This window comes from Typopeltis vanoorti, chromosome 10 (assembly GCF_054136105.1).
Source record: "Typopeltis vanoorti isolate ZY-2024b chromosome 10, IOZ_Tvanoo_1.0, whole genome shotgun sequence".
Classification (NCBI taxonomy): domain Eukaryota; kingdom Metazoa; phylum Arthropoda; class Arachnida; order Uropygi; family Thelyphonidae; genus Typopeltis; species Typopeltis vanoorti.
The window spans coordinates 93267304-93280299 of NC_143558.1; the positions used below are offsets into that span (position 1 = coordinate 93267304).

General features: G+C 35.6%; 1 protein-coding gene across 5 annotated transcripts in view; it reads left to right on the forward strand.

Moving 5' to 3' along the window:
* Positions 1-12996, forward strand: part of LOC150102596 (uncharacterized) — a 337088-nt gene that overhangs the window by 76133 nt on the left and 247959 nt on the right. For all 5 annotated transcript variants that reach the window (XM_090398992.1, XM_090398995.1, XM_090398993.1 and 2 more), the window contains one exon: positions 8737-8850. In XM_090398992.1, the coding sequence (XP_090255118.1) occupies positions 8737-8850 (114 nt within the window). The remainder of the gene's footprint in view (positions 1-8736; positions 8851-12996) is intronic.

Consider the following 12996-nt stretch of genomic DNA (forward strand, 5'->3'; position numbering starts at 1 on the left):
AGATTCAGAGTTTATAAAGTTTTGACAAGACCTTCTCTACTGTATGGTAGTGAATTATGGACCATAAAATCTGCAGAACTAGAAAAAGAAAATAAAAACTGGAGAAATGAAATTCTGTGAAGGACAGTAGGATTATATTCTCTGGGGCAAAAAAAAGAAGCACAGAAATACATCAAGAACTAAAAATAGACTCAGAATTGGACAAAATATATGATCACCGAAAGAAGTGTCTCTTTCTTTTGTGTCCCTGAATTCTTAAATATGAACTGAAAGAAGTCAATTGATTATATCAAAATAATGGACAATTCAAGACTTCCCAAAAAAATACTCTGATACCACCCAGTTGGAGGATACTGAAGTCAGAGATGACCAAGGAAACGAGACTGGAACAGGCCACTGGATAAATCCCTGAAAGGATGATGCCAGCCACATCTGACATAACATTCTATCAGTTTGGACCGTTTTTTAAGCAAATGTAATTTGGTCAGCTAAATCCCAACTTATTTATCTTTTGTTTGAAATTAGAGTTAGAGGAGTAAATTTAATTCTGCTAAAATTAAAAAATAAATAAATAGATATTTGTATAATAATTGGTGCTTTTTTGTACTAACATGTCATTATGTAGATCTATCATTATCCTTAGATGTATAATTGCTAAATTTTATATCTCATATCTTGGTTGTATGTAAATGATATTGGAAAGGGCTTGAATGTGATATACAGTTGTTTGCAGATGATGCAAAGTTGGGAAGAGCTGTGATGAGTAGAATTGATGTTTTCGAGTTGCAAGTGGACTTGAATGGGCAAATGAATGGAGCTACCAGTTCAATGTAGCAAAGTGAAAGGTTTTAAATTTTGGAAAGCACAGATGGGATGCAAAGTATAAGATTGGTGGGGATATCTTAAAGGAGGTGCAGGAGATGAGGAATCTGGGAATGTTGGTGGATAAGGACCTGAATTTTCTTGAACAATTTTGCTAAAATTGTGAGGACAGCACACTGCATTATGGCAATGATGCAGAGTATACTGGCATGTGGGAGTAAGAGTGTTATGATTCGGTTGTATAAGACTTTGATCAGACCACATATGGATTACTATGCGAAGATTTAGTTACTGGGTTTTTCAAAAGGATGAAGAAATGTTGGAAAGGTTCAGAGACGATTGACTGAGGTGGTTTCTGGTCTCTGGGATGTTGGGTGTGAAGACAGATTGAGAGAATGCAGATTTCAGAGTCTAGTGGCTAGAAGAGAGTCAGGGAATTACTGATGACTGTTCTGATAAACAGTGTCTTTAAAAAGATTTTTAGAAAAAACAAAAGAAAAAAAGCTGAATATCAATGTGAAAGAGTGTAGAACAATTCTGGATAAATGGATCATTAATCAACCTACAAGGGTGGTCTGAAGTGTTCTCAGCCTAACAATGAAAAAACGAATTTATAATTTCAAAATTATTTTTATTTTTCAGCATAATCTCCCTTATGACTAATACGTTTATTCCAGCGATGCTCCAGCTCAATTATCCCGTCCCTGTAGTGGTTTTCAGTAAGATCTGCAAAATACCCCTCTACAGCTGTAATCACCTCTTGATTCAAAGAAAAACGCTGACCAGTGAGGAAGAGTTTTAGTTTGGGAAGAGATAGAAGGCAGAGGGAGCCAAATCTTGGGAATAGCGTGGATGTTCCAATAATTCATAGTGCAGATCCTTCAATTTTCCCATTGCCAAAACACTTTTTGTGGGCAGGTGCATTGTCCTGATGAAAGATGATTTTTTTCTTATGTAAACTGGGTCTTTTCTCAAGAATTTTTTCATTTAGTCTGGTTAAAAGATTGGAATAATATTCCCTGGTTATTGTTTTACCCTTTCCAAGATAATTAATAAACAAAATGCCTTTAGCATCCCAAAACACCGATGCCATGACCTTTTTTTGCTGATGGAACTTTGTCTTCTTTGATGCTGAACAACCGGCTTCTGTCCACTGTTTTGACTGTTGTTTTGATTCTGGTGTGTAATGGTGAATCCAGGTCTCATCCATAGTAATAAATCAATGCACAAAATTAGTTTTATTCTTATTTAAATTAAGGGGATATTAAATCCCACATTATTTCAAAGCCAAATACAAAACTCAAAGATAGGAATCAAAGAGTTTCATGCCTAATATAGCAAACTATAAAAGCTTCCTCGGACTGTAGCGTAAGCTAAAGCACATAGTTCAACACAGGGGCAACTCGTTGCAAGGGTGGGTAAAGTTCTGATCACTATTCTTAGTATTACCCATAATGTAAAACATCTCCTAGGAGATGTTTGATGTTATACATTATGGTGAAAGGTCACTACCCAGACTGGTTTCGACCTATTTTGAGGTCTCATCAGTGAGTAGGTAGACCAGGTAATACTGAAGTTATAGCGAAGAGAACTTTATACTTTGCTATACGAGTTGTCAAAAAGGTGCACCCATAAATTACTTAAATATAAAGAGCCTGCTGTGAGCAGATCAAAATGATACACAATACATGAATTGAAATATTTGTAGTTAATTTGTCTTAATTAAATAATTTTTCAGCCATTTCCACCTATAGCTTATGAAGAATTACGAATACTACACAGTTATCTGTTAGTAAACGTAAACCTGATATTAGCTTTATGCTTTACTCAGATGATATTTTACTCCTAAATGAATTGAATGCAAGTTTGCAGGATTCCCTGACTAAAAGGGTAAAACAATGTAATAAATTTGGTATGAAAATCAGCAATGAAAAGGCAGACTATGATGTAGGCAGAAACACTGAAAACATGAATTGCATCCTGAATAGTGAACTTATAGAACAACAGAATTAGGAAAGCTATGGTAGGAAGTCAACTGAATAAATTTATTATTATTATTACGTCACCCCTCCAGGGAGTCCAAAGACTCGTCGAGGGAGAGCACCTACTCCACGACTCTCTGTCTCAACCAACTGCAACTACTATCATCATCTACATCAACGCCATCTACTGCCCAGCACTAATATTTTCACAGTCAATTACAAACATTCATGCCCACAGTGGATTCGAACCCGCAGCCTTTTAGCTGGAGAGTGGATATGCTAACCACTCGGCCAACCAGACCGGCATTATATGTGACAATTTATGTGGAATAAGAAATAGACTTCATGGAGAACTAAGCTTAGATAAGGACAAAAATTTTAAATTAGTCAAAACGCTAAACTAAGTATATGTGACAGTGTTCAAACCAATTTTAATATATGGATCCTGAAAGTTAGGTTAGAAGTAAAGCATTTGATCAAAGACTAGAGACCACAGATATAAGAGTTTTGAGAAAAATTAGAAGCCTGAACAGATGGCATCCATGTAGAATCATGGCAAGACCCAGAGGAAGACCAATAGCTAGGTGGATTGAATCACTCAGAAGTGCTCTAGAAGGCTGAAATATTAGATATGACAATATTGGAGTGTTGATATGTAATAGACTAAATTGCAGGAATATTGTTGATAGGAGATTAGTAATAATGTAAACTTAATCATGTAGTACTATCATAAGTATCCTATACATTCCTTGAGGGTATTTATAAGGAAATTGATGGTGAAAGGATATCATAAAACCCACTGAAGGGTAGTTTGAAAATCGGATATAAGTTGATATTCTGGCAATTCTGAAAATTTGTGTAGTGCAAGGCTTGTTAATGGAGAAAGAGAGAGAGAGAGAGAGGAGTGTGGTATACTGTCATCAGCAAAACTCTGTATTGGATTTGTAGTCAATTGGAGAATCTCATCAATATATAGAAGGAAGAGAGTAGGCTAAAGAACATAGCCTTGTGGAACACCAATATTAGAACAAAAGAGAGTAAGCTAAAGAACATAGCCTTGTGGAACACCAATATTAGAACAAAAGAGAGTAGGCTAAAGAACATAGCCTTGTGGAAACACCAATATTAGTTGCAGATATCGAGAATAATATTGGATTTGTAGTCAATTGGAGAATCTTATCAATATATAGAAGGAAGAAAGTAAGCTAACAAACATAGCCTTGTGGAACACCAATATTAGTTGCAGAGTTTGAGAATAAAATAATAAATTTAGTTTAATCCTTTATCCAAGTGTAAGCAAACAAAGCTTGTGCCTGAAGTATCTTCAGGGCTGAGGCAACTCATGGTAAAAGTGGACCAAGCTCTCATCTCATATTAAGACCGGTTTCGACCTTTATTGAGGTCTCGTCAGTGGGAGCCAGACCCAGAGGTGTTGATACCGAGGTGGAAGCAATGGAGTAGTCATATTTACCTATGTGAGTTGCCAATAGGTGTCTCACCTTATTATTAAATTACTCTGGATTTAGAGAAAAATGTTGGAAGTTTTTTTTTCACTTGGTTAGACCATAATAAATTTAGTTTAATCCTTTATCCAAGTGTAAGCAAACAAAGTTTGCACCTGAAGTATCTTCAGGACTGAAGATACCTCAATAAAGGTCGAAACTAGTTGGAAGCTTGGGTGATGAATGGCAATGCTGTAGCCCATGAAGTTTTAACTGAGGCTTGGCTGTTGCTGTCACCCAGGTCCTGGGTGTGTGTGTGTGGGGGGGGGGGTAATGAATGGCAGTGCTGTAGCCCATGAAGTTAACTGAGGCACGGCTGTTGCTGTTACCCCTCAAATGACATATGAGCAAATAAGCAGCTCTGCTCAGTGGTGGGGTGAGCCTGCCATGTGGTAGAGCCAACACTGCAAGTTCTCAGTGGCAGGGTGAGCCTGTTACTGAGGGAACAATGCTGAGTTTTTGGAGTTTGACCTGTAATTGAACATTCAATAAAGGTCGAAACCTGTCTGGGTAGTGGTCCTTCCCTTAATGCATAGCATTATACATGTCTACAAGGAGATGTGCTTTGCATTATGGAAGATACTAAGACAAGGAGTGATGAGAGGTTGGTCCACCTTTACCACGAGTTGCCTCAGTCCTGAAGATACTTCAGGCACGAACTTTGTTTACTTACACTTGGATAAAGAATTAAACTAAATTTATTATAGTCTTCCAACGTTTGAGAATCAAGTTCCATCCACGATCATGCATAGTGTGTATCCAGAGAGAGAGAGAGAGAGAGGGAGAGAAAAAGCAAGGACAACCCAGAAGAAGAGACAATGTGGAGAAAAGTTACTGAATAGGCCTTTGTGCCAAATCCTTCAGATGGCCTCAGAGAGTCAACCATTTCAGATTTCCCCCATGGCTTTTCATGCATATATAAAAATGTATAACATAAGCATGAAGACCTTCTGTTATTCAACACTGACAAAATTCATACTGGTGATCATTTATTAGTTTAGATGATTCAAGGTAGTGTAAAAGTTGAGTGTTAATGATTTTCTCCATTATTTTAGAGTGAAAGGGGACAGTAATTAGACAACAAAGATTTGTTTCTCTTCTCAGGAATGTATATGGTTGAACTTGGACTAAATCTGCAATTGGAAAAAAATGGCATCAGGACTAGAACACTTTTTGTATCCAGTGTGGATTAGAGTCTTCTGATCTTGGAGAGAAACGAAAGGAGAACATTGATTGTTTTGTGTTTGAAATGGTAGGAGGATGTTTTACCAAGATCATCTATGCAAGAATTAGAGGAAAATTAAGAAGTCAGGAGATTGGTTTTTCTGTGGATAATGATGCAGTTAAAAATACTATTGGATGAAAGTTGTGACCAAAGATATTGGCCATTGAGGCCAATCTGGCTTTGGTATAAATATAGGAAATGAAGGTGGAAATTTTGCTAAAAGCTAATAGTAATATGCTCAGTTGTTCTTTTGTACAGTAGACTTCATGGAGAACTAAGGCTTATATAAGGACAAAAATTTAAAGTGAAATAGGGAATGCATGTTTCCATTCCAATAACAATCACTTCACTGACATGTTCAATGCAAATGTTTGGAACAAACAAGTAAATGAGACATAGAAGTCTCAAGAACTTACTTGGTTTTCTCATAATTCCAGGCAATATGTGGATGAGAGTGACTGGTCAGACGACAATATAGTGTGGACTTCATCTCCATGGGAGAAGTCAACACTAGATTGTTGTCTGAATCATATAGAGGACCAATGGCATCTATGGTAAACTCAGAAAGACATTTGCTAATGAGGAAGAGATCTAGAGTGTTGGAGAAGTGGTTGGGGTTATGTTGTATTCATGAGAACAATTTGTATAAGATCATTGATGCTATTAAATGTCTCAGCATTTCTACCTGCTTGATCTATGCAGTTGCAAATATTGAAATCTCCAAGGAAGATAACTCACTATTAGGAAATTCACTTGCTGACCTGGAGACCTCCTGAAGTGTTACCATTAGGCTCAGTCAAATCTGTCTAGTGACTAGTTTGTGAAATAACCATTTTGAAGTTGGCATGCTAAAAAAAAAAAAAAAAAGTTAGATCTTTCCATGATATCTGATACAATTCTTCTATCCTCCTGCTACACCTTGTAGAACAGCAGGCAGCATCTGTCAAAATATTATATGGCTGCTACTGCTCATATCAGTACATCTATTTTCATGCAGTAATGTAGCTGGGTTAACATTACAATATGCAAATAAGAAGTTAATTGTTTCCTTTCTTTTAAGCTTACATGGTGATCCAAATACATTTTTGAAAATTATGGAGACAACTACTGTGTTTGAATAAAAACTTTAGTTTAATATAACTAAAATCTACATTCGGCATTTCGACCTTTATGTCAAAGTCATCTTCTGGAGCATAACCCCTGTACACAGAAAACAAGCTACACTACAATCAAACTGGTTTGTTAAAGTTACTGACCAACCACTACAATTGTTGGCCTGACCTCTGGTGGAAAAAAAAAAATTATACATCAATGCTAGTTTTATTATTAATGTTATCTGTTGGTTGTAGAAATACATTGGGTGCAACAAGAAGTCTATGTGTCTATCTATATATTATATAGATAGATGTATCTATCTATATAATAAAAAAAAAACATCAGCAACACATTCATAAATAATGGATATAACTAAAATACTATTAATAAAATACTCCATAAAACAACAACAAAAATGAATCTAGATTACAGTAAAACCATAGCTATCCCATACATTATAGGGTTATCAGAAAAAATCAACAGAATCCTACAACATTATAATCTCAGTGACACCTTTAAGCCACCCACTAAACTTAAAACCATATTCAGCTCCTCTAAGGATCCTCTCCTCCCATTGGCACATCCTGGAGTCTATTGCATCCGCTGCACCTGCAACTTACCATACATTGGTGAAACATGACGGACAATCCCTATACATAAGAAAGAATACATAAGACACATTAAATATAACTATTATGGTGAAACAGGCCTCTCAGATCATGCACTCAACACCTTACACCAAATCAACTGGAAAAGCACCTGCTCTTTACACCATACAAAAACCTGGTATGAAAGGAAATTTAAGGAAACCTGTGAAATCCTGATAAACCACCCAAATATCAACAACAAAGATGGCATGAAAATTCCAAGGATCTGGATGGCACACATTCAGCCTACCTAATATATAAGATCCAGCATAAGTCAGGACTCTAGCCAATCTTCAGCTAGTATTACAAACCATTCCATACCAACTGGCTGGAATGTACATGTATAATCATGATGTTAATTTTCACCAGAGGTCAGGCCAACAATTGTTGTAGCAGTTGGTCAATAACTTTAACACACCAGTTTGATTGTAGTGTAGCTTGTTTTCTGTGTATAGTGGTTGTGCTCAAGAAGATGACCTTGACATAAAGGTCGAAACGTCGAATGTAGATTTTAGTTATAGTAAACTAAAGTTTTTATTCAAACACGGTAGTTGTCTCCATAATTTTCAAAAATGTATGTAAGAAGTTAATTGGATGATATGCAAATTAATAAAAAAAATGCAATATGTTCATCAGTTAAGAGAACCTACCACCATCTATTGGTATTAATAGGTGTTACAACATTAAATTCATGTATACCATTAGGTTTAGCCAAATCTTCTATCTAGTGGCTAGTCTGTGGAATAATCATTTTACATTTAGCTGGTACTCTCAAAAAGAAGAAATGTTGTGTCTCTTCATGATGCCTGACATAATTCTGAAAACGTCGCTTGCATGTTGGAAGAAATCGAAGTAGTTTTCTAAATGTACTGTTGACTTCTCCCTCATGATCACTCACCAAAATTTTTCATAATGGAATAAATTTTTGTTGTATTTGTATTACTAAACTACCACATTTGATATATATAGACTAAATTTTATTATATTTTTTATATTTTGTTATATTTTTATTATTGTTGTTGTATTTGTATTACTAAACTACTCATTTGATATATAGACTAAATTTTATTATATTCTCTAAATGGTCGCTATCTTTTGTTTGTTATTTTGTTTCATTATTACTGATTTTTCTTACCACAGATATTATCTAAATGATGACTTATCAAAAACTCTTTTACATAATTAGATAGATGCTATGTGTTGAATAGCTTACACAACTGTTGGATGGTATTAGCAGGTGTATTGAGGTCTACCTGCTAGTGCCATTGAGATATATTTAGTGTTCAAGTGAGGCTAGTGCCATTAGCTGCCACAAACCTCTCACAAAACATGCCATCAGTAGTATAACTACAGTATAGAAAGAGAAGAATTTTAAAATTTTTGTGTTTGTTAAGTTAAATAGATATATTCAGTAATTTAATTTCATTACATTATTAAATTCAAATGCTTTACATTCTCAATAGGTTTTATCTAAATCTCAGAGGAAGGGAACTATTCAGTCAACCTCTACTAAAGTTTCTTCTGTTCACACACCTGAAAATATTAAATTAAAGAACAAGGTGTCAAGGAGGAAATTGGTATGAATATTTTGTTGGGGTTTCTAGATTGTTTGTTGTTCATGAAGCAATTAAACCAAATTTGTATCAGCAATTTATCATTTCCTAATAAAAAGTACTAACTTTGGTTTTCTGTAAAATTTACATTTTGATAAAATCTTAATTTTGATGACGTTGGCTGAAACATGGGTATCTTTGTTATTTGATACTTTGTCAAATGACTGGAGTTAATGATGTCATTAGGTTGACAAAGTTAACTGGGATGGTTTCTGAAGTCTAATAGTATTTATACATTGAAAAACTTATATAATTTTTAAATATATCAATAAAAATAAATTACAGTACTTATTAATAAAAATTAATTTTTAATAAAATCATAAAGGTCACCACCTGGAGCCCCACCAACTAATCGGTGACCAACAATACAGATTTCACCTCTCTTGATTCCACACTACATCTCCTATCCATTATAGCCATTATTTTTGTATATGAGTCATGTAAGAGTTTGAAGAAAGAGGCTTCCCTTGACATTTCCAGGATATTTGATTTGGTCTCAGAGGCCTGTTTACCAGTTTAGTGACCATATTGGGTTACTGTTTTCCTTTCTAGTCATTTGTTACATATTATTATGGATGTCTTCCTCTCTTCAGATTTCCCTACCATTGCCAGAGTATCCAGGGCTCTATATTTGCATTCATACTCTTTCTTCTGTATATATATATATATATATATACACACATGATTTCTCATTGACCACAAATCCTATTTATAATTTGGTCTCGACAATATGCTGATGACAAATCATTTGTTGTTGACAATATGCTGTCAATATGATAAGTATTGTTGCATTTTTATTATTCATTTGACAAACTTTGTAACAGTCAAGCTTTAAAGTCTTCCATTACTAGTGCCTTAAACAACAGATCTTATTATTCTCCAGTGGAGCAAGGACAAATTGTGAATTTCATTGCTACCAGAAGACAGTTTTGGTAGCAACAAAGTCTTAAAAACTATGAAAGTTGGCAGGGCCATGGTATCATTCTACATTCTCAATGGAAAACTTACAGAATAATTAAAATGTTTTAATTATTTAGACTTATTTTCTGTAAAGATAGTAAATTACATTTCAAAACAGATAGCAGAATAAACAGAGAGTATGATGGGATGAGATAGTCAAATAAATTTTTATAGATAATAGAGAAATTTAAATAAATTTTAATGGAATAATAGAGAAATTAAACTGGCAATATACTAGACAATATTTAAACCAGTTTTAACTTAATGAATCTGGGAGTTGGGTTAGAAACAGAACAGTTGATCAATGCCTAGAAACCACAGATATGGGAGTTCTGAGAAAAAGTAGGAAGCATATACATCAGCGGCAGAATTATATTAAAAGTGAAGCTGTTAGAAAGGAACTTGACATTGTTAGCATTCAAGAATGCATGCATTGAGCTACTCCATGATATGATTATTTAAATATAATGGAAGAGGAAAAGTTAACAAAAATGGTTGTTTGATGCTAAAGATTTATTTGTAAACAGCTAGAGCTAGGACATATTTTTATGCTGCATGATCATATCATAATTTAAAACAAAGGTTTGGTCAGCTATCTCTCCTCCTCCACACACACACACACACACACACACACACACACACACACACACACACACACACACACACACAAGGGAAAGAGGGAAACTAAACCTGTTGAATTTTAATATATGCATACAGGCTGCTAAATTGTTAAAAAGTCTCATTTTGATAATATATGAAAGTTGTATGGTTATTTCCCTTCACAGTAGCAGTGAATCTGTTTTAATGAAGCAACTCAGCCCCCCCCCCCCAAACCTATCTGGCTAAGATATGTAAATGATGTATTCTCTGTTTGGTCTCATGGCCCAGACACATTAGACTCCTTCTTCTGTCACTCAGTATACATCCAAGGATACATTTTACAATGGAAAAGGAAAATAACAATAGTTTACCCTTCCTAGACACCTTACTGACATGCCTTCTAAATGGCAACCTCTCCTTCGCTGGACACAGAAAACCCACTCACACAGGCAGATGCCTTCACAAACTCTTCCACCACCATACCTCTCAACAATATGGCATTATTAAAACTCTGATCAATAGAGCCTACAGTCTTTGTTCCAGTGGACCCTCTCTTTTAACAGAACTCAGCTACATATAACACCTTTCTATTCAATGGCTACAGTTCATACAGAATTAATAAAAAATAATAAATTTTCTTGGGGTGCTTAAGGGTCAAAGCTATATAACTGAGAGGAGACCTCCACATAGCCTTTAAAGGAATGCGAAGAACCGACCAGGACTTCTGACCTAATGTCCAATCCTCACCTTCTCGTGGTGCAACCTGTTGGGTATCTACCTGGATACTGAACGAACGAGGATGAGCTGGCAATTTGGGATTTTCCCGACCAAATCCAAATTGTATTCTTATTGGCTTAAACCAAAATACAAATTGATGGTACAACATGACAAAATCTCATACCAGCTGGGGCATCGCCCGGATAAGCAAGGCTCCCCCCCCCCCGTTGTTTTCACCAGGGAACCAGGGCAAACAGCAAAAAGTCAGCTACTGGAACAAATCTGAAAACACAACCAAACTCAACATCACCAGAGTTAAAGATTGGTACTATCAACATAAGAAGCCTGAATGGCAAAGAAATGGAGCTAGCTGAGGAATTAGATAAGTACTAGATCGACATAATAGGTGACTGAAACAAAAAAGACCAAAACTGGTGAGATCTTTCTGAGCAATAAATACAATGTTATATTCAGGCAATGACAATCAAGGAAAAGAAGGAATAGCCATAGTATTCAACACTAAATACGAGGCTAATCTTCTTGAATGGCAGGCAGTGTCAAGTAGAGTGATGTGGGCAAATATGAGAATGGGGAACTGAACAATGAGACTTATTTGTGCCTATGGTCCCACAGAAGATTCTACTAAGGTAGAAGTGGAGGAATTTTTTGATGTTTTAGAAAAAGCAACTGACAATGAAAAAGGAAAAGTTGGTCCTTGTTGGGAATCTAAATATCAGAGTAGGAAATGATTGTGAGACATACAAAAATATTTTGGGAAAATTTGGAGAAAAGAGCAAAGTTAATAATAATGGCAAATATCTGTTGGATTTCTGCTCAGGACATGGACTGGTTATTACTAACACCAGGTTCCAACATAAAAATGTGCACAAATTCACATGGAGAGAAGAGGCTAGGAATAAGAAAAGTCTCATTGACTATGTTATTGTTGATAGCGATGTTTTCTCCCTGGTGCAGGACACCAGAGTGTACAGAGGATTTGAAATTGGAAGTGATCACTATTTAGTCTTGAGCAGGATAAAATTGAATTTCATATTGAAAAGAATAACATGTAAGAAAGTTTTAAAGCGAATAAAAGTTGAGCAGCTCTCGGATGTGAGCTGTAGGCTAAAATACACAAAGATTATTGAAGAAAAAATGAAAGAGTTTTAGAACACGAATCAAACCTTGGAGATTCAGTGGCAAGCCTTGAAGAAAACCCTGATTGATTCAGCCAGAGAGGCATGTGGTGAGGTTGTCTGCAAGGATAGAAAAATCAGAACTCCATGGTGGACACAGGAAGTTAGAGAAGCAGTGAAGGAAAAGAAGAAAGCATATCAAAAGTTCTGGCAAATAAGTCAGCTTGTGCTCTGAGAGAATACAGAGACAAATGTAAGAAAGCTAAACAGTGTGTAAAACTAGCTAAACAAAAGTCATGGGAGGACTTTGGGAAGAACATAGAAAATAAGTATCAAGAAGGTGGCAAGATGTTCTGGAGGTTGTTGAAGAAGCTTAGGAATGGAGGAAAGCGTGCTGTAAAAGGAGTTAGAGATGATAAAGGTGACACGAAAATGGGAGAAAATGATATCCTTGAAGTATGGAGTAATTACTTCAAAAAATTGCTAAATGAAACAAGCAGTGATGACAGCACAGTGGTAAAAAACACTGACCAGGCATGCAGTCAGGAATACATATCCATACTCGAAGTAGAAAAAGCCATCAAAGGCTTGAAATGTGGAAAGGCAGCAGGAGTAGATGATATTCGGCCAAAAATGCTGAAGTATGGTGGTATAAAAGTCTTACAGTGGCTGCAATGCATAGTTCAGAAAGCCTGGA